This window comes from Moschus berezovskii, chromosome 24, assembly GCF_049115385.1.
Source record: "Moschus berezovskii isolate FMDL1 chromosome 24, NW_MosBer_1.0, whole genome shotgun sequence".
Taxonomy (NCBI): domain Eukaryota; kingdom Metazoa; phylum Chordata; class Mammalia; order Artiodactyla; family Moschidae; genus Moschus; species Moschus berezovskii.
In genome coordinates, this window is record NC_142483.1 from 28,585,102 (window position 1) to 28,607,595 (window position 22,494).

At 43.0% G+C, this 22,494-nt stretch overlaps 1 protein-coding gene across 5 annotated transcripts in view; it reads right to left on the minus strand.

The window, feature by feature from the left end:
* Positions 1-22,494, minus strand: part of FRMD4B (FERM domain containing 4B) — a 365,056-nt gene that overhangs the window by 179,526 nt on the left and 163,036 nt on the right. Inside the window, exon 1 of one of the 5 annotated variants that reach the window (XM_088831932.1) lies at positions 21,147-21,610. The exons of 3 other annotated variants lie outside the window; for them this stretch is intronic. In XM_088831932.1, coding sequence (XP_088688058.1) covers positions 21,147-21,308 — 162 coding nt within the window. In that variant the 5' untranslated portion in view covers positions 21,309-21,610. Of the gene's footprint in view, positions 1-21,146; positions 21,611-22,494 lie in introns of those variants that run through there. One more of the 5 variants, XM_055414295.2, reaches the window with a different exon arrangement.

Here is a 22,494-nt window from a genome sequence, read left to right on the forward strand (position 1 = left end):
ACTGTCACCTCAAGCTCTGAGCAGCCTCATATACATTTACCCTGGGTACCATACAAACATTAGCATCACGTGTGTACTCTACAGGGCTTCCCTGGTAGCTCAGTGGTAAAGAATCTGCCTGCCAAGCAGGAGACGCAGGTTCCATCCCTGGGTTCAATCCCTGGGTTGGGAAGATTCCCTAAAGAAGGAAACTGCAACCCCCTCAAGTATTCTTGCCTGGGAAATGCCATGGACAGAGGAGCCTGGCGGGCTGTAGTCCATTGGCTTGCAAAGAGTCGGACACGACTGAGCGACTGAGCACACACAACTTAGTGACTAAACAACAGCCACAACAACAGTGTACTCTGTGACATTAAAAACAGTGGTAAGGACTGGCTTCAGGATCAATCAGGATATTCTCAAGACACATGGGAGGTGACATTGATCTCTGAGCCAAATAAGACCTCTCAGGATGGAAGAAGGGAAAAGACATGGCCCTTGTAAGCAGGTGAACAGGAAACAAGAGAACCCACAAGGGAGCAAACACCTGGAGTTGCATTCCCTGTCTTGCAACTGCCTTGTCTGTGTCCCGCCCCCACTGCTGTTTGCATGGTTCTTTGATGAACCGTGAGCTAGAGGTTCTCTCCTCTAGCTCAGAACCCAGAGTGCAGGAGCACAGGGCTATCACAGGCCAAGCTGAGGTCTTGAGCCTGCCCCACTGGGTGAACGGGAGCAGACAGGATAATCTGGCCCCCCTTGGTGGCCATGGTAGGAAGCTTGCACACAAAACTGCCTTTTCGCCATTTGCCTCGTGGCACCTCCAAAAGGGAGTTGGTGTGTTTAACAGAACGCTGATGGAGAGTGCTGCCCAGCTAACACGTGACAAACGCCCTCTTTGAGGGGCTTCCTCTGGTCATTTCAATTTACCTCTCAGTTAGGCTGGCCCTTAAGAAAGCCTATACACAAATGAATCTTCAGGTCATCCCATCCTCACCCTCAGGGTGCAATCTCAAATCACCATGACATTAAGAGCACAAATCGTCTCCCAAGTACTCAGTTCTGGTGCCTCCCCAAAATGAGACAAATGACAGTTTCATGGTTGCTTGTTGCTATGAAATCTCATTGCAACAATTCAACTCTGGTTAAATTATATTTACTTTAATAAATATGGATTTAGAGAGCCAAATGAGCTTACAGGCCTCAGACATTCAAAAGAGAAAAGGTGAAAAAGAAAAAATAAATGGTGCATCGTTCCGTTCTCCTGCCCTAAGCTTTATTCCTTGTTTTTTTTTTTTTTTAATTAAGGTCTTGGTGATCTCTTTCAAGCTAATCTAAATGAAGTTGAGAACGTTTACAGATAAGAATAAAACAAGATTTCTGAACTCCACTAAATAGTATGTGGGGAAAACCATGGTATGAAACCAAAGAGTATGATGGATGTGAAAAGAAATAGCTATTCTCAGCTATTTGTAAATCCTAAGACTTTTATATAGTACATGGCAGAGAGACTCCATGAAAATCTGTCTTTGTGATACTTGGATTTCAACCAGCAATGCTCTACATAAACTTACTTTAACTATACAAGGAAATTCTGTATCACTATGAGAGGACAAACACTTTCTAAGAGACTACAATTTGCTCGAAAGCATGCAAACTAATTTATATTGTGATGAAATGCAGAGTATGCTTCCCCTGACCCTCTCATGCTTCATGCTAAGTCACTTATGTTGTGTCCAGCTCTTTGCAACCCCATGGACTGTAGCCTGCCAGGCTCCTCTGTCCATGGGATTCTTCAGGCAAGAATACTGGAGTGGGCTGCCATGCCCTCCTCCAGGGGATCTTCCCAACCCAGAGATGGAACCCATGTCTCTTATGTCTCCTGCATTGGCAGACAGGTTAGGTTCTTTACCACTAGCGCCACCTGGAAAACCCTCCTGACACTCTCAGGCACGTACAATTCCAGTGTTCCAAGCATCAGGACCCTCAGGAAAGCTTTGAAAAGCAGACAGTTTCACTAATTAAGGAGATAAAATGAAAACAAATATAACACGTATTTTTTTTCGCTAGCACCACAGTATAAATCAAAAGTTGTTGGCTATGATACGGAAAAGAAGGGTTCTTGCTCACTTGGTTGGCACCAGAAATTGGTACAACTTTTTGGAAATTCAATGTCCTTCCCAACAAGGTATTATATCTTACAGAAATTCTCCCACAAATGTTTTACATAAGGATGTTCATGGTAACATTTGTCTTAGTAAAATTTGGAAACAACCTAAATGTCTATTAATAGGGGATTGGTGAAATTAATTGAGGTACATTCATACCATGGAATACACATGGTTTTAAAAAGTAATGAGACAGATTAGTATCTAAGATGTGTAAGTAAATACATTTCAAACTAAGATGTATAGAATGATCTCACCTCTGTAAAATTTTACATTACTGTAGTATGTGAGTCATATATGTTTAGAAAATATATGGTGAATATACACCATTAATAAAAGACTTTGACTAAAAACCATATGTTTCTATAAAAAAATGTATGGACTTATTTTAACCATAAAAAACTCTATGGTTCCCCAAGGAATACAAATACTGCTTTTTAAAAATATTTTCTTGATGTGGACCATTTTTAAAGTCTCTGTTGCATTTGTTACAATATTACTTTTGTTTTAAGTTTCAGTTTTTTGGCCACAATCATGTGGGATCCTAGTTCCCTGACCAGGGAACCTGCACCTCCTGCATTTAAAGGTGAAGTCTTAGGCACTGGACTGCCAGGGAAATCCCTGTTTTTTACTTAATAGTGAAAGAAGCACGACCCTTTGGTCCTTGCCACCACCCCCGACCCCTGCCCCCACACATACCATGTCCTCTGTCTATTGTCTGTTGTAAGGCTCAGAGGTTAAAGCGTCTGCCTCCAATGCAGGAGACCCAGGTTCGATTCCTGGGTCGGGAGGATCCCCTGGAGAAGGAAACTGTAACCCACTCCAGTATTCTTGCCTGGAGAATCCCATGGACGGAGAAGCCTGGTAGGCTACAGTCCACGGGGTCGCAAAGAGTCGGACACGACTGAGCGACGGAACGGAACGGAAACTTTAGTCAAAGAGTAAATTTAATCAGAGAAATGAGAAATGCAGAAACAAAGAAAAACAGTTGAAGGAAGCTAAATAATAATAATGTAGTCATTAAGCACAGTCAAGGACCTTAAGATCTTTCTCAAGGGCTATAGATAATATTCTCAGCCATATCCTGTGAGCTGTCTTATAGATACTAAAATACCAGGTGGAGAAATTAACTTCACGACGACCAGACTGTACCCACAACATCTGTGTTACTGTTCAGTCGCCCAGTTGTGTCTGACTCTGTGACCTCACGGATGGCACCATGCCAGGCCTCCCTGTCCCTCACCATCTCCCGAAGTTTGCTTAAGTTCATGTTCATTGCATGAACATTTCATGGTGATGCCATCTAGCTATCTCATCCTCTGACCCAAGACATAAGCTGCCACAGGTTCCTACAACTGGCCTCAGAGAAATGGTAACAAATGAACTCTGGGAAGATTAACTGTACCTCAATCAATCAAGATGATGGTGGTCAGACCAGCAATGACCAATGTGAAGATGACTGTCAGAGCTGACTTGTGCCATTTCTGCCAGTAGCTCCCTCTGCCTATAAAAGCTCTTGCCCCACTGGTTGCGGTGAGGGGGTGTTGACCTTTGGACAGACGTCCACCACCATCACCATCCAGTTGCCGGCATCTGAAATAGAGCAAACTTTCCTTTCCACCAGTGTGGCCTGTTTACTGGCTTTGGGCCGCGAGCAGCCAGATTCCAACACACACTCTTTAGGTAACAACAGTAATTGCGTCAGTAATGGCTAATAGTCATCATTAAATAGACACAAAAGATACACTTGTGCAGAGACACTGCTACATGCCAGGTGCTGTGACACAAGGTTAAGCTGAACACATTCCTGTTCCCCAGAAATACTGTCCACAACAGCCTGGATCAGATGTTTTGAATAGGAAGTTTTAAAAAAATCACATATCCTTGCTGCAAGCAATTTAAATTCAGAATGACTGAAGTAAAAGAAGCAGAAACTTTTCCCTTTGTCTCCTGACATTTCCCTGGTAAACGTTATAAATGGTTTGGTCTATATATTTCCAACCCTATTCTCTCATATACAGGAAACATAGATACACACTTCTCACATTTATTTATGTCTTTTTGTCTCTATGTTATATGTCACATGCTAAGTCAATTCAGTCGTGTCTGACTCTGTGCGACCCTATGGACTGTAGACTGCCAGGCTCCTCTGTCCATGGGATTTCCCAGGCAAGAATACTGGAGTGGGTTGCCATGCCTTCCTCCAGGGGATCTTCCTGACCCAGGGATCGAAATTATGTCTCTTACAACTCCTGCATTGGCAGGCAAGTTCTTTACCACAGGCGCCACCTCTATAGACACATACATACACACATATACACACACATCCTGTATAGTGTTCTGTCTTTTGTGTTTATTTTTACCCCAAAATAGATCAGTGATAATTCTGGGAGGCTGTGACGTATAGGTCTACTTCACTTTTTCTACTGATGTCACAGAATCCCATGCTTTGGAGGGATTATCATTCTATTAATCATCCTCCTATTCAGGTCTCCACTGATTTGCTATTTCAAATCATTCTGCTATGAAAATCCTTACACATGTACCATTATGCCCTTCAGACAACTTCCTGAAATGGAAATGTTTGATCAAACAGGGCACATATCTTACATTTTGATTAGATATAACTAAACTGTTCTATGAAAGGGTTGTAACAATTTATCAGATTACAATTTAATTCTGCTTCAAAATATCCACCTCATCTCTTATCCTTATTTAAGACAACTTCATTGAGATGAGAGAGGAAGTGAGTATCCCATTTCTAACATTTGTCTTTTTTGGCGTATTTCAGTACCAAGGCCTTTTCCTTAAAGTACAATGTACTGTGTTCTAGTCATGTTCTAGACACCATCCTGAGCAGTCACAGGGCATCCTTTCACTTAAACCTGGCAACAGGGACTTCCCTGGTAGTCCAATGGTTAGGACTCTGTGCTCTTAATGTACGGTGCAGGGGTTCAATCCCTGGTCAGGGAACTAATATCCTGTATGCTGCATGACATGGCCAAAAAAACCAAAACTAAACAAAAAACAGCTGACAACAGTATGGTGATACTCCCATTTCATAGATGGGGAAACCAAGGCACAAAGGAATGAGGTATTAAGCTTTGGGTGATACAACCAGGAAGGCACAAGGAACAGGATTAGAGCTCATATTTATCTGACTCCAACATCCTTAGCTCCCAAAGGATATGTGCAAATCACTCAAAGGAAATAGATAAAGCTGTTCATCTCATTACATGTTCTATTAAAACAGACTGATGCCATTAATATCTGTAAATAATAAATGAAGCTGCATGGGCCAAGGAAGGCTGCTTCCTCTCTCCTCACAGGTCCCTCAAGCTCTTAACTACCCACCTGGTCCTCCTTGGATGGAGCTGCTGGGGAAGGGGAGGGGGCAAGAGCTGCATTTCGAGTAACTTGCTCAGCTGCTGTCTACAGACCACCCAGTGCCTCCAGTATGGCAGCCCACGCCAAGGCCCCATTTCACAGACCAGTGAGCTGAGCCGATGCAGAAGCTGACCAGGAACACACGACCAGTTCTCTGATTTTGTATTTTCTTCATTTTTAAACCGAGGGAAACAAGTGAAATTGTTGACCAAATCTTCATTTGCTGGACTTCATCAAAATTGATAGCAACTTCCTGAAGAATACAATCTATTATGGAACCTAACCATATTATTGGTACTAGCTATTTACTTCAGGGTTATAATATAAATTTAGAAGTGATGTTGAAGATTAGGGGAAGAAAAGTGATGTCTGGTAAATACGTTGGCTCGTGGTCTTATTTTGGGGAAAAACTTCAGATACAGTGACATATATAAATACACATGCACATATGTGTACATGTATTTATACATTTTCCACGTATGTATGTATACACACAGACACATATATATGTTATTTATTTACACATTTAAGTGTGACCTATTTAGCTCAGGGAAAGTATACCAAATAAGAGGGTGGGAAAGAAAAGGATAGAAAGACATAATTAAATACTTAAAACACACAATACACAGCATAAAGGTGCGGCAAGTTTTTGCTATATTTGTAACCTAATGTAATGCTTGAACCTGGAAAAAAAACTTAAACTGATGCAACTTGGTAGTGAATAAAGGGCACTGTTCAGACTCTGGCACTGACATCTCAGAAAAAAAAATGTTTTAAGCTCAGAGTTGGTTTCTGAAGTTTATTAAAGGAAAAAATACATTCACTAAAAGAAATCTCATTTCCAGAAGGAATTTGACAGGAAAAATCTCATGAGCTCAGCTGGAACTATATCTGGCATCAATACCTAGAAAGATTAATATATAAAATCTTAAGGAAGGAAAGACCCCATAAATTTAAATATGAGTTGACGGTTAAGATTCTTCATATCCTGAACCAAACTGCTTCAAACTTAAAACTCTGATTACATTTAAAAGCTGATATTTGATTATTGGTTAAAAGTAAGTGCACTTTGTCTTCAGGAAACATTTGGGAAATGCCTTGTATTCCTTTTTGTTCTAAAAGACTACAATTCTGTCATTATTTGAGGTTGATAATTAGACACCATACCCAGTTCTTGTAACTCAAAGGGTCGAACTCTCTTTATATTGTCTGTGCTTGCAGAATTTTAAAAGCTTGGACACAGCAGAAGACTTAGGGATAGCAAGCTTTTAATTAAACACTAATGAAGAGAAGAAAGAAAGTTTTTTTTTCCTCCCAGGAATCCAGGCAAATCCAAAGGGTCCTTCCATCCTTATCTCCAGGGGATGGGAATGATCTAGGCCAGGGTCAGAATGATAATCAACTTCCACAGAGTGCTAGGAAGAGAAAGCCGGGGGTCTGAAACGTCTGTCAGCATCGGTCAGGCCAAAGAGGGCATCTTCCAGAGCTTAACCACAGGGCCGGGCACAGGAAACAGAGATCACTTGACAGTCAGAGTTGACGAGAACTGCAGAAACTGCCAACTTCCACACCCTGGGCTGGGCACGGGCGGGGACTTGCAGCTGGTCGAACACAGAAGCCGGGGTCCCTGACTGACCCTGTTTTACATGGGTGGGAGGAAACATCTCACTCTGCTCTCTGCCCTGCTGTTTCCTTAACGGAATGGCTTTCAGAGAACACGAATGAACTACTCTCAATCAGCTCACACTGGCTTGGGGCTATTTTCCATAATGAAAAAGAGTAAACACACAGAGACAGAAATCCATTTCAACACACATGACTTCGTTCTGGATGTTTCCAAAACTTCATAGACTGTAAACATTCTCGTTGGACAGAGTCCCCTTCGTGCAGCAGCCTCCTCCTCCAAATTCTTAGCTTCTTCCTATAGCACGTGTGGCCACCATTCCAGCCCACCCCAGTACACTGTCCATCGGCTGGACATCAGAAACGGCCTCCTGACTGCTCTTACCATTCCCCCACCCTTCCCCGCCACAGTGGCTAGAGCAAGTTTCTTAAAATGTAAAGCAGATCCCTTTGTTCGTTTGTGCTGTGCTTAGTCACTCAGTTGTGTCGGACTCTTTGAGACCCTCCAGGCTCCTCTGTCCACGGGGATTCTCCAGGCAAGAATACTGGAGTGGGTTGCCATGCCCTCCTTCAGGGGAACTTCCAGCCCAGGGATTGAATCCAGGTTTCCCACATTGCAGGAGGATTCTTTACCCTCTGAGGTACCAGTGAAGCCCAAAACCTTACTGAAAGTGGGGCTTGAACTCACGACCTTAAGATTAAGATTCTCCTGCTCTATTGACTGAGCTAGTTTGTTCATTTAGTCAAGAACTATTTCTGAAGGAATATTATGTTTCAGGAGCTGAGGACACTGCACTGAACAAAGCAAAGTTTCTCCACCTCATCAGCTAACATTCTGGTTGGGGAAACACAGTAAGCACCTAAGCAAATAGATTACCTAACGTCAGGTGGTGATAAGGTTACAGAGAAGAATAAAGCAGAATAAGAGAACAGCCTGGGGTGGCCTCACTGGTTGGGTGGCATCTTAAGAAAGATCTGCAGGAAGTAAAGGGGGAAGCATGTCTCGTGACCCTCTGGGTGACAAAGGTCCAGGCAGAGAAAATGCCAAGGGCAAAGGCTCTGAGGATGGAATGTGTTGGCAGGGCTGAAGGAACAGCAAAGACGTCCATGTAGAGAGAAAGAACATCTCAAGTTGAGACCAGAGGCTGAGGCAGCTCCCAGACACAGGTTGGTGGTTGACCAGATGTGGGCTTCCCAGTTGGCTCAGTGATAAAGAATCTGCCTGCCAATTCAGGAGACCCAGGAGATGAAGGTTTGACCCTTGGGGTCGGAAGACCCCATAGGGTAGGGAATGGCAACTCACTCCAGTAATTCTGCGGGAAAAATTCCATGGACAGATGAGCCTGGCAGACTGCAGTCCACGGGGTTGCAAGGAGTCAGACACGACTGAACACACATGCACAAAGGCACGGCTTGGAGGGTGGTGAAACAGGTGAAGGGGATCAAAAGGTATAGACTTTCTAAAATAAATAAGCCAAGGGATGTAATGTACTGCATGGCACTACAGTTAATAACATTGTATTGTATGTTTGAAAGTTGCTAAGAGAGTAGCTCTTAAAAGCTGTCATTATATGCAGATGACACTACCTTTACGGCAGAAAGTGAAGAAGAACTAAAAAACCTCTTGATGAAAGTGAAAGAGGAGAGTGAAAAGATTGGCTTCAAGCTCAACATTCAGAAAACAAAGATCATGGCATCTGGTCCCATCACTTCATGGGAAATAGATGGGGAAACAGTGTCAGACTTTATTTTTTTGGGCTCCAAAATCACTGCGGATGCTGATTGCAGCCATGAAATTAAAAGATGCTTACTCCTTGGAAGGAAAGTTATGACCAACCTAGATAGTATATTAAAAAGCAGAGACATTACTTTGCCAACAAAGGTCCGTCTAGTCAAGGCTATGGTTTTTCCAGTGGTCACGTATGGATGTGAGAGTTGGACTGTGAAGAAAGCTGACTGCCAAAGAATTGATGCTTTTGAACTGTGGTGCTGGTGAAGACTCTTGAGAGTGCCTTGGACTGCAAGGAGATCCAACCAGTCCATTCTAAAGGAGATCAATCCTGGGTGTTCACTGGAAGGACTGATGCTAAGGCTGAAACTCCAATACTTTGGCCACCTCATGCGATGAGTTGACTCACTGGAAAAGACTCTGATGCTGGGAAGGATTGGGGACAGGAGGAGAAGGGGACGACAGAGAATGAGATGGCTGGATGGCATCACCGACTCAATGGACATGAGTTTGAGTGAACTCCCGGAGTTGGTGATGGACAGGGAGGCCTGGCGTGCTGTGATTCATGGGGTCACAAAGGGTCAGACACGACTGAGCGACTGAACTGAACTGATAGGGACAAAAAATCTGTAACTATGTGTGGTGATGGAAGTTACTAGACTTATTGTGGTGACCATTTCACAATATATATAAATACTGAATCATTATGCTGTACACTTGAAACCAATATAATGTTACACATCAACTATTAACTAGAATACACACACATACACAAATACAGTGAATATAATGCTAACATTAGTAATAATAAAAAGACCAGAAGTTGAGTATGTCTGCTGGGGGTGGCTGGTGGAGGAAACTAGAGAAGAAGGTATCAATTATGCAGTACCTGGTAGGTTAAAAGTGAGACTGGCTTTTTCTGAGTTGTTAGTCATTACAGGGTTCTGAACAAGACAATGGATGATATGATCTGACTTAACATCTAACAAAACCACTCTGGAGGCTGGGCTGGGAGTACACTGTAGAGGGAAAATGGCATTAGTCATTCAGTCTCAATGGGTTTATTAATACCTGCTATGACTACAGGGTTGGGTAGAGGCAGAGATTAGAGACTGGAAAAGTGCTAGAAAGGACTCAATGAAGGCACACGTGGAAAAGGAAGAGGCTGAATGGTTTGCAAACCACGCCCATTCCATGAAGTGGCTGAGGGAATGGATTTAGACAGATTTGAATCCTCCATCGTTGCTCTTGGCTAAGTGACTTAACATGCTAAACAATATTTATGTCTGCCAAATGGGTTTCATAGTACCTACTTCATGTCATTGTTAGGAGAATTAAATGAAATGGTAAATATGAAATGCTTAGGGAATTTCCCAGAGGTCCACTGGTTAGAACATGGTGCTTTCCCTGCCAAGGCGCTGGGTTCGATCCCTGGTCAGGGAAGTAAGATCCTGCAAGCCATGCAGCGTGGCCAAATGCTTAGCGCTATGTCTGACAACATAGAAAATGTTCATTAAGTAGAAATGACACTCCTTAACTCCTGATTGTGAGCCAGGTACCCCAGAGAGATCTTTATTATGTAATCTTGTGTTGTCCCCTCAACAACCCCGAGAGGCAGGCACTATTATAATACCATGCCCATCACACAGGCGAGAAAAGGGGGCACGAAGAGAGAATGTAACTTGCTCAAGACACACAGCTAGTATGTGTGGGTATTTGGGCTTAATTCCTGATCACAGTTTGCACTATTTATGACTAGCATGATAATTTCAGGCTTTAGGATCAACTTTGTGAAGGCATCCAAACGTTTACATTGGAAAAGCTACCTTTTCTGAATCCATGTTACACTTTTATATCAAACTTAAAAATGTACATCTTATTTTATCTTTTGTATAAGAAACAAGTTCAGAGCAATGAAGTCACTTGGCTTAAGGTCACACAGCAGGTAAGTGATGAAGTCTTGATTTGTAACTGAGGCCCAGCTGATTAAAGCCCATTTTATTTCTCTCTCTTCTCTTTTAGCTAATAAGCATCTAATCACATTTTAATGAGACTAACTAATTCCTGTAAAAATGTTTGCTGGCTGCTTTACCCAAGCATAGCATGATGCCTGTAATAACTGGGTCTCCTAAGCAGTTGGAAATTTGAGAGTCGTATCAGAAAAGCACTTATACAGATGAGAATACCATCGGTCAGTGGGGTCCCAGAGCCTTTATACATGAGAATCTAGGGCTCTCGGTCATACCAGAGTGGGGTTCAGGGTTGAGACAGAGAAAGTTTAATGCCTTCATCTTGGAGAAAAAAAGAAAACAGACATTTATGAGAATCTTTGTCTTCAAAGAATAAACGAAGAAGACAACAGCATTAGGAAGACAGAGTCTCTGATAAAATGCTGTGCCACGAAACCATGTGAGCACAGGGTCTCTGTGCAGTGGTCAGTGGGACCCTTTCCTACTTGCTACATTAGACTATAGTTCTTAATATAGAGAGGAGAGAGGAGGGAGGAGCCAAGGCTTCTGCAGATTCTAAAAGCTCCAAAGGTTATGTGTATGCATAAGATGGTGAGGACTGCACAAATGAAGATAATTGTGAGAAATTCATCCCTCCATCCAACCATTAGTTCATCTGTTCATCTAGCCATCCAACCATCTTCCCATCTGTTTGTCCATCCATTCTTTTATCCATCAATCCATTCATCTATCCACCCAATCATTAGTTCAGTCCAACCACTTGCCCATCCACCCAAGCATCTGCCCATCTGTCCATCCATCCATCTCCTTGTCCATCCACTGTCCATCTATCCACTCATGAATACATCCAACACAATTTTAGTGCCTTCAAATATTAATGCATTTTATTTTTATAACAATCCTGGGAGCATAACTCTTTAAGGGAGGCACTATAATTAACCATATTTTACAGCAGAAAAAAGTTTTAAAACATATTTTTTAGATGTAGTTTAAAGTCTTTGTTGAATTTGCTACAATATTGCTTCTGCTTTTTATGTTCTGGTTTTTTTGCTCACCAAGGCATGTGGGATCTTAGTTCCCAAACCAGGGTTTTAACCTGCACCTCCTACATTGGAAGGCGAAGTCCAAAACACTGGACTGCCAGAGAAGTCCTAGAAAAAAGTTAATGAGAACAATCTCTGAGAACTCACATAGCTAACAAAAGGGAAGTTAGGATCTGAATTCAAGAAGTTTACACATTTCATTTTTGAGGACTCAGCTATGTTTTCACCCAATGTTTGTTGAGCAAATAAGTGAATAAATTAGATATTATCTTTATATATCTTTTTAATAAAGCTACAAGTAAGTGGCAAAAGGCTAAGTGTTTTATATACTTATTAGCTAATAAGACATGGTGCTGAATCTGATATCATTCATGAGCTTTAGAGCTCGGTTCAAACTTCAGCACAATGTCTTATTAGCTAATACATATATAAAACCAATGAGGTGGGATTCATGATATCATCTTGAAAAGTGATTGTAAGGACAGAGATAAGGCACAACATCTATTAAAGCTAAAAACCTAGTAAGTCTCCCTTTTAGTACATATTCTGGAGAAGCTCTTGCTCACAAACACAAAAAAAGACAAACACAACCTTTTCAGTGTAGTATGTTGGGGACACTAAAACTTTGCCAACAACCTAAATGTCCATCAACAAGAGGTTGGTATGTTTAACGCAATGGAATATAAGAGTTAAAATGAATTTAGAGACAGGTCCCAAAAGCCTGTTGAGAGAAACATAAGGTAGTAGAATGACACATCCTTATGTGTCAAGAGGTGAAAAGACGGTTTCAACTGATTCTGTAAATTTTTATCATATTACCAAAAAAAAGTATCTAGAGAAAACATGGTAAAATATTAAGATGCCTTAAAACTAAGCAGTAGGTACATGGGTTTTTACCTATATCATCATTTATACTTTTATATATTGAAATATTTCCCCAAAGATATATTTCTTTAAAAAAAGATAATACATGTAAAGTACCAAGCACAAGGCATAGCATGTAGTAGCTGCTTAATAATTAGTAGCTATTTGTCAAGACAGTAAGACTGTATAAAAACACTAGTTAAGGAGAAAATGATTATTATTATTTAAGCAAGTTTTGCCCACACACAAAATCCAAGAAACTAAAAACAATTAGAATAATAGGGGAAAATGGTTCTATTTAATTTACCATATTGACCAGCTTCTCTCATGGCTAAAGTTTATTTCACAAATGTCAGAATTTATATCTTTTAGGTATGTACATGCACACACACATATATAATTACTTATAGATGTTAATTTCAATTTTTTTTATTCCATTTGAGTCATTCACACTTTTCCACAACCAAACTGGACATCCCAAACATAATGTTCAGAAGAAACATAAGTAGGGGATGAACAGGAAGTTATTTTATGCTGTAGCTCCACCAGGAAAAGATGGAAGCAGAAAAACAAACACCAACCTGAAAAGGGCAAGAGAGTCTATTCTTAACTTGATGTTTCACAGACTGTACAACAAGGGTTCAAAAATGCTTTTTAAAGATGCTGCGACTGATTGTGTTGATCTTGAATCATATGGTCCTTTAGAAATTTATTTATGCTAAATAATGGGCTCAAATATTAAGATAGTTTTCTTATTAATTTGTGGGTACCTGAGTATCCCAATTTCCCATAATATCCTAGTCTGTGGTTACCTGAAAATACAGAAGACTATTTCCTCAGTGATAAGTAGATTCATATTTCATTTATCAACCAAGTTTTCGCTTCTTCCTGTATGTGTTGCTACTACTAACTAACTCCATGGTTGCACAATTCATTCAACAGAGCATAGGAGCCAGTTGGGAGACTGCCATGTTTTAAAGCTTGATTCTTCATCCTTCACATCAACGCAATCCCTTAACTCTACTTCCTTCCCACTGACCCTGCCACAGTTCAGGCTTTGACCCTAGCACCTGTCGGGCAGACATTTGCATAATATGCTGTGTGATGAGCTGCCCAGACTTATTCCATCAGCTGCCTAGAGATTTTTGAGCTGTCATCTCAGATTTTACTTAAGGAATTAAAGAGAGATGTCTACTTCAAGAACATATCACTGACTCAAGGGCCGCCCATCTCCAATGATGAGATGACGAAGGTTGGGTGGGGACACCCAGACCTCTTGTTCCAACTGGAGACAACTCTTAGGTTCAGAGCCACCGGTGAGGTCAGCTGAAGCCTTTGTTAAGCCTGAACTGTAACCCAGTTTCTCCCTCTTTTCAATCCTACTTCTTTCTAGTCTCTCTACAGTAGAGATCCTCAGAGCACTCTCTAGTAAACTTCCTGCTTGTTAATCTGTTTCAGAGTCTGCTTCCCCAAATCAGCACCAACATTCATGCTGTTCAGTGGAAGGACTGCTTTCCCTGGACCCTGTGGTCGAGAGAGTGATGTGACCAATGACTTGAAACAAGCGACATGAGTTGCTTAGAGACCAAGCATTGAATTGCCAGTGCAAAGCCCTGAAGAGCTCTTCACTCTCTATTACGGCAACTGGCAATGTTCAACAACGTTCTGTGAACCCGAGTGACAGTGACGAGCAGAGCTTCCAGCCAACCTGCAATTGGACAGGTAGTCTGAACTGAAAATAAACTTTTATTTCTTTAAGCCATTAGGATGTTGGGACTGTTTGTTGCCATAGTAAAACCTACCCTCTTCTGAGCAACAGACATGCATCATTGCAACAGCCTCCTACGGTTCCCTCCTTTCCTGCTTCCACTATGCCCCCACCCTTTGCATCTATCAGCCTCATTGCTGCCAGGGACAGTTCTAACTTAACCTGTCTCCTGCCCTCAAAGTTCTGAAGCAAAACATCAAATCCTAATCTTAAAGTAAAAGACCATTCAAATTTGGATGTTATCCCCAATGAAACCCTGTCTGACTTTGTCTCTCTCTGTCTTTCCTCGGGCATGCGTGCTAAGTTGCTTCAGTCGTGTCCAACTCTTTGTAACTCTGTGGACCGTAGCCCACCAGGCTCCTCTGTCCATGGGATTCTCCAGGCAAGAATACTGGAGGGGGTTGCCATGCCCTCCTCCAGGGGATCTTCCCGACTCTAGGATGGAACCCGTGCCTCTTTATGTCTCCTGTATTGGTAGGTGAGTTTTTCAAAACTACTGCCACCTGGGAAGCCCCTCTTTCCTCATCAGCCTTAAAAACTCGTTATAACCATCCTCCTACCCTAAAGCTTGTTTCCCCACTGAAATGGCCTGAAATGCCTGCCCATCTGCCTTTCTCCACCTAACTCCAACTTGTCCTTTCCAAATTCAGCTCAAGAATCACTTCCTGTAGGAAGTCTCCTTGGCTTCCATTATCCCTCCCCGTTCGCTTTACTCCTGTCTGATTAAAACTCCCTAAGCACTTGAAGGACCCAGGTAAAACCCTTCCGCAGAGTTTCATTTTCTTAAATGTCTCCCTTACTTGACAATAGACTTCTTGAACACAGGAGACAATCTTTGTGACTTTGTCTTACTAACATCTCAGCACAGGAACTGGGTCATAGTAAGCACCTAATAATTATTTTAGGTCCGAATATATGGACAAATGAATGAATCAATCTGTAACTCCAACCATGTTCTACAGTGAAGGACCTAGCAAAGGCAGACTGAACACTGATCCTGAACATTTGCTTATTAATTTCCTAGTAACTAGGTTTTTTATGGGAAAATTCTTCCATATTCTTTCAAGTTCTATTTCTCTATGATTGAATTCTAAACTTTTCTTCCTCTAGCATTCTCTGCCCAATATATTATTCTTTCTAGTCTGAGGATTGGCAAACTTTCTCCATTTTAAAAAACCTAATAGCAAATATTTTCAGCTTTGTGGCTGATACATTCTTTGTATCAACTATTCAACTCGAACCAGTTGAGTTACAATTCGGTTCTGCCACTGTCTTTCAAAAGAAGCCATGGACAACATGTAAATGAATGAGTAGGGTTGAAAGCCAACAAAATTTTACTTACAAAAACAGGAGGCAGGCCAGTCTTCCCCTGTGGGTTGTAATTTGTCAGCCCCACTTCTGGTCTGTAATTCTGGGGGCTGTGGAGACTGGAAGGTGGGGCCAAGCAAAGGATGTATGGCTTGAAATGTATACAGGCCACTGAAAGCTCAATGAATGACTGCCATTTAGAGACTTGGTCTTCCATAACCAATATGGCGGGATGAAAAGTTCAGGTGTCACTGATTTATGGGTCATCAGAGTCTTGGAATATAAAGAGATTATCTTCTCAGAGACCCTATTGCTAGCTGCCTGCGACCTCCTAGATTTTCGTACAGGCTGTCAAAAAATGTGGGTCTACTGTGTGGAACACAAGCCCAGATACCCAAGGTCCACCCTACACTGACTGTGTGGGAGATTCCATAGTCTCTTACTGAACATTTTTGCATATAAAGAAGGAAATTCAGTTTCCAGGGAATCAGTCTCACTTATAAAAACAACAATTAAAACCCTAAGCAGGTGGGAGGGTGGTTCAAAATGGGGAACACACGTATATCCGGGGCGGCTTCATGTCAATGTATGGCAAAACCAATACAATATTGTAAAGTAATTAGCCTCTAATTAAAATTTAAAAAAAAGAGAGAGAGAAAAAATAATAAAACCCTAACCAATCCTTTATCAAATACCTTCTTTGGGTCTGGCATTCTGTTCTTTATGTACCTGAGAGCTAACGCTTATTTATGTCCTTATGCCACGCAAGGCATTCAGTGTTACACACATTATCTCATGAATTTTTTACACTATCCAGAATGCCAAGGCTACAGTTCCCCTCTCTTACTCAGGAGGAATGGGGCTCAGAGAGAAAAAGCAATCCACTCAAGGTCAGATTTGCTCAAGTTGGAGCCTACAGCCTCTGCCGTGATCTGGCATGCCTGCTGCCCATCACTGCCAGCTGTCTGCCCCTGGGAGCTAACCCAGTCTGTTATGGTCACTGAAGTACCCTAGATTCTGTTCTAAGCGCCTCCACCTGGAGGCAAATGACTCCATTCAGGGTTTGCAAGAAATTCTACCTTTGAGACATTGGAGATGAAAGGAAACGTATCCCAAGTAACAAACTAAGGGCTTTGTTAGAACACGTCACACTTAATAAAAAGTAGAGAGTGTTGATCCTTTTTCAACGACACTCTCCCATCATTTTCCGCCTCAACTGTTTGTTAAGCCTAATTAATTGTGATACCGCAACCCATCTGGGCAAGATAAAACAAGAGAGATATATCAGCTTTTAATGCTCAGCCCTAAATGGAAGAGTGAATGTCCCATGTCTGCCATGTCGACCAAATGCAAACCTTTACTCATCAAGCAAGTCTTTGTTAAAGGGCAGCCTTGGTGCAGCTTCAGTCTGCTTTTTATTTAGTTGCAGGACTGCAGAAATGCCTTGTAGCTAGTATCTTTATTATTCATGGTTTCTGGCAAATTAAGTCTCTAGCCTCTCCAATATCTAGAAGTGGAGGAAGTGTTCAATTCCAAAGAAATTATGCCTTCCTGGCTGTACTGGCCAGGCAATGATGTGGTTGCCAAGTTCCTTATGAATAGGTAGAGATCTTATTTCACTTATAGTATGTGAATAAACAAAACACCCCCTGGGGACTGCCAGGTATTTCATGTAATGGATATCTCCTGCCCCACCCTCACTCTCCAGAGTGACTGAATCCTCAGTTTTCTTACAAACAAGACTACTGAGACTAGAAGCAAGCAAACCGACACTTAAAAAAAAAAAAAATGGGTTCAATAAAATATGTAACCCTATGGTGTTTCCAGTTCACATGCCAGAAACATAAGTAGTACAATAGAGCATTCCCCTATGTGTTTCAGAATTTATAATTATGGGACAGCATGGCCACCTCATGCGAAGAGTTGACTCACTGGAAAAGACTCTGATGCTGGGAGGGATTGGGGGCAGGAGGAGAAGGGGACGACAGAGAATGAGATGGCTGGATGGCATCACCGACTCTATGGACGTGAGTTTGAGTGAACTCCGGGAGTTGGTGATGGACAGGGAGGCCTGGCGTGCTGTGATTCATGGGGTCGCAGAGTTGGACACAACTGAGCGACTGAACTGAACTGAATACAGGTATTCTAATGATGAGCCTCCTACCCCCATAACTTGAATAAACTGCTGTCACAAGATACTTACAAATATATTTGTGCATCAGTGCTTTTACTTATCTTGAAAAATAATCATTTTATTTACAGAGCTCTAGATTTGAGATTCTAGTAATGTAGGTGCAGTGGACTGACTGCATTCTACCCCTACTCCCCCATTGTCTGGTAGCTTCGTCATCTGGCTGGAGCCAACTTCACTCTTGGCTTCAGAAATGGTGCGGCAACTCCAGTGGCCTAAGCCAACTGATGAAATTTAGGGTTTCTCAACCTTCTTATTCATTATCACTCCCTTAAGGAGCATTTGAAGATATTTATGTTGTTCGCGAGTCACCTCACCCCCCAAATTCCACAAGTAGACTGTATATCTGTTCATGTATTGTATGTATATCTGTGCTTTATACACAAAGACTAAGTTTTTTTTTTTTGCCTCCCTCTCATCCCTAGAAAATGATTTTGGTCTGTTGGGGGCCATATCATTCCCTTTAAGAATGCAGGAATTATGTTGCCATTCCCTGTGCCAATCAGTGCACGGCAGTAGGGGTGAGAACAGACCCTAAACTGACTCATCATAGTGCAAATTGGGAAATTATTTTTTGATAGTTGGTGCCTTTGAGAAATCCTCTTTCTTTCTAAATGGGTTGATACGTGGACCTAAGTCCTGGAACTACTTTGGCTATCCGCTATCACGAGGAGGAAACCAACTAACACACAGCCATTGCATGAACAAGATAAGGCTGAAAGAATCATGGAGGACAACCAGAGAGCCCTGATCAAGCCATACCTGAAGTTGGGTTTTTCAGTTGTGTCAAAAGTCCCTACTGTTTATTCTGCATGTTACTTTGAGTTCATTTTCGTATTGCAATAAAAATAGCCCAACTGGTAGAGCAGAAAACATTTACTGAATATGTCCTAAAAACTCTCAGTACTGTCAATTAATTCTTTTATCCACCTCTATGATTTGTGCTATTATATTTCCCATTTTATAAACAATGAAACTGAAGAATAGTAAAATTAAATAACTTACTCATGACCATGCATAGGCGGAGGCAGGATTTGCTCCTAAGTCTATTTAACTTGGGAGTAAAAGGTATTAACCAGTCTATTTTATGGACACTCAGGTCTATAGAATTTATATTTCTTGTTCAAATTTGAAAGACATTAAAGGAAATTTCTTTGCTAACAACTATGTCGTACAATTTAAAAATCTATATTTCTCTCAAGTTTTAAAATATTTTAAAATTATTTCCAAAGACATGAGCTTCGACTACTTAAGACTCAGCACTTGTAAAATAGCATCACCGACTCAACAGACATGAATTTGAACAAACTCTGGGAGATAGTGAAGGACAGGGAAGCCTAGTGTGCTGCAATCTGTGGGGTTGCAAAGAGTCAGACACAACAGAGCAACTGAACAGCAACAAAGATGGTCATCGCTATTTTAGGTGCTTCTCCTTATCATTATGAGAGGGCACTGGCTCTGTCACTATCCATTTTATAGAAGAGAAAACCTACAGTTCAGTAGGTTCAAGTTGCAGTTCTGCTTAAAAATAATTACTGATCAACCTTATAAAGAACGTGTGGAGGGAGTCTCAGGCTTCTGAAACTGTCATTTTTGCATGGCTCACTACCAGGAGAAGAGGTAAGCTGTGAGTCCCTGGAGTCTTTGGGAGAGGGGCACAAGGGTTGCATGGTTAACCAGAGTACTTGTGCTCTCCTTTTGAAACTTTCTCACATGTTAAAAAATGAAAACATAACCGTATCAGGGTCACTTCTCCTACAGACCAAACTGAACAATGATTTCCCCAAAGAGAAAAAGGCTGAGAGGCAGACACACCTCTGACTCCAAAAAGCCAGGTGATCTGTGTCATGTGACCAGATGGGCTGTCTCCACAGCTCCATAATCCTCTCAAACCGCCACACGCTGCCCTGTTCTCAGCCTGGCTTCTGGAGTATTTCAAAATGCAAGACATCTCAGGCACGTTATCCAAAACAGGAGTCGGGAAAGCACAAAGTACAACCTTTCTCACATTTTAACAAGGATGCCGTGGACGTCAGGGACGACAAGGCCATGCTGGTTCTTTAGGCGCCCACAGTTTGACCCCAGGCACTGGTCTTTTTCATTCTGCCTGACTGATGGAAGAAAATGGCTTATCAACACCAGCAGCTTGATCAGATATGGGATTCAATACAATGAGATATGAATTAGAGCCACATTGAGAACATGGTCAGAGTAGGGAGAATCCAGGATCTGCAACAAAGCTGATTCTGGATCGCAGGAAAGAAAACATGATGCTATACTTTAAACTCCAGGTAGAAGCTTCCTAAATGCAATGTCGATTAAAAAAAAAAACAAAACACCTCAATGATATTAACAGCCAAAGCACAGGACTTCTAAATCCACAAATGACTGTTTTTAAACAATGAAGGGAAGCTACAGCCCCAGAAAGATTGAGCAAAGTTGCAGCATTTTTTGCCTGCAGGACGGGACCTAGCAGAGAAATAAAGAGGCTGTGTTATGTGACAGGGAGTAAATCCAAACGTTAGCATTCCAACGCTCAGCCAGGCCACCACTCCCCTCCCCAGCCCGTCATCCTCCTGCAAAAGTGTTCACAATTTGCTGCCCTTCCTTCCAAAAGCCAGCAGACACAGAATCAGCTTTTCCTGGCTCTGCCTTGCAAGCTGAGGCTGCCTGATGGAAAGGCAAAATCAAAGGGAAGAGTGTGAATGCATAAACTAGTGTGAAATCCTTGCTCCCTGAAATGCCTACCTTCACCCCCAATGAAATGAAAAGGAAGGAATCATGTGAATGTCAAAGTTGCTCCCTGAAGAGGCTCTGCTGCAAAGCTACAGTGTTCTGAGCTAAGTGCCCTGCCGGAACACCATCACTCTGTAACAGATGTCTGCAAAAGCAAAGGTAATTCACTGAGGGTGCCCCTTACACATTGGGGGAAATTCACCAGCTTTGTCAGGCATCAGTTACCTACAGTGGCTGAGCTTTTGACCCAAGAGTCTAGCAGTCGACTAGGAGTTGAAAAGCGGTGGAGGGAGAGGGACAATAAAATCATACAGGTGGAACCGGTTTCCCACGGGCGCCAGGCATCCCGCTAGGGCCCTCGGGCGCGGCGCGCCACGGCTCACCTGGTACACTTCCCGCAGCCCGCACCACGTCCGCAGCACCTGGTGGCAAGCCCGCAGCCTCTCCGTGTACCATCTCCGCAGCGTGGACACGGTCAAGTTCCACACGAAGCGGCTGCCGCTGAACAGCAGGTCCTCCACTCCGCACATGAACACTGAAGCCATGCCTTCTTCCCGCTGAACCCGGGGGTGCCCGGCGGGCTCCCGCAGCTGCAGCGCAACGAGCCCGATAGCAGCGGCCGGGCCGCCTGGGCTCCGGTCGCCGGCTTCTGCGGGCCGCCGGAGGTCAAGCCTTCCCCCAAACTGGTCTTTCACGGTGCGTCCCGGCCAGGCTCGGGCGGCATGCCCCGGGATTGGGCGCCCGCCAGCCAACGGCTGCGGCGGGCACACAGAAGCCCTGTGTCCACCCCGCCCGCTTGCTGGCAGCGCCGAGCGAGCTGCGCTAAGCTCCGCCAGGCGAGCCCTCGGTACTCCCGGGGCGCGGGAAGCCCGGACCGGCGAGGACTCCCCCTGGCGCTCCCCGAGTGCGCTGGGCAGCGGGGGGAGTGGAGCGACTCTTTGCAGGCAAACAGGAGAGCTGCATCTCAGCGCACTGGGCTCGCACGTCCTGCACACACCACACACACGCGCGTACACACACCAGTCCCAGTCTCCGAATCCGCTTTGGGGAGCACCTTACTTTACACCACAGGGTTTTTGCGTGGCATCTGTCTGCACTGATAAATATCTCCCGGCAGCCAGAGATGCAGGAGGGGAAAAAAAAGAAATCCTCCCGAAGCATCCCTCTGGACCCCACTCCCGGGGGAACAGCCCTGAACGTTTCCTTGGTTGTGCTGAAGCCACAAGGTGAAGATACCAGTCTCAGAGCAACAGTGTGCTCCTGATTGCAGAACCTGCCTTTGCTCCTAACTCGAGGAGTCTCAGAGGAAATAACCTGCCTATTGCCAGCCGGAGACCAGGATCCCTCGACCCTGGTATTGTGCTAATTCCAATGCAGCAGTCAGCTCATGAGAAACACAAAGACCGTTCTTGGTCTCTAGCAAATAGTTCTTTGCTGGGAAATAGAAGCACACAAGAGAATCCTTGGTTTGGTTCTGGAAAATTCAGCTTCTGCACAGGTGTAGCAGCCACTGCTAGCACAAACCTGCACAGGCAGATAGTTTATTTACCACTCATAAGCAAAGAAAGCTGTTCCACCATTCATGAAGTCACCAGATAATGAATGTTGTTTTTTTTTTAAGTTCTCCCCTAGGAAATTGATAGTCCCAAAAGCATTTAGAAAAAGGAGCCCAAGGAGTCCCACATACCACTAGTCTCTATTTTCCTCTGAAATATGTTCAGATTTCAGTCC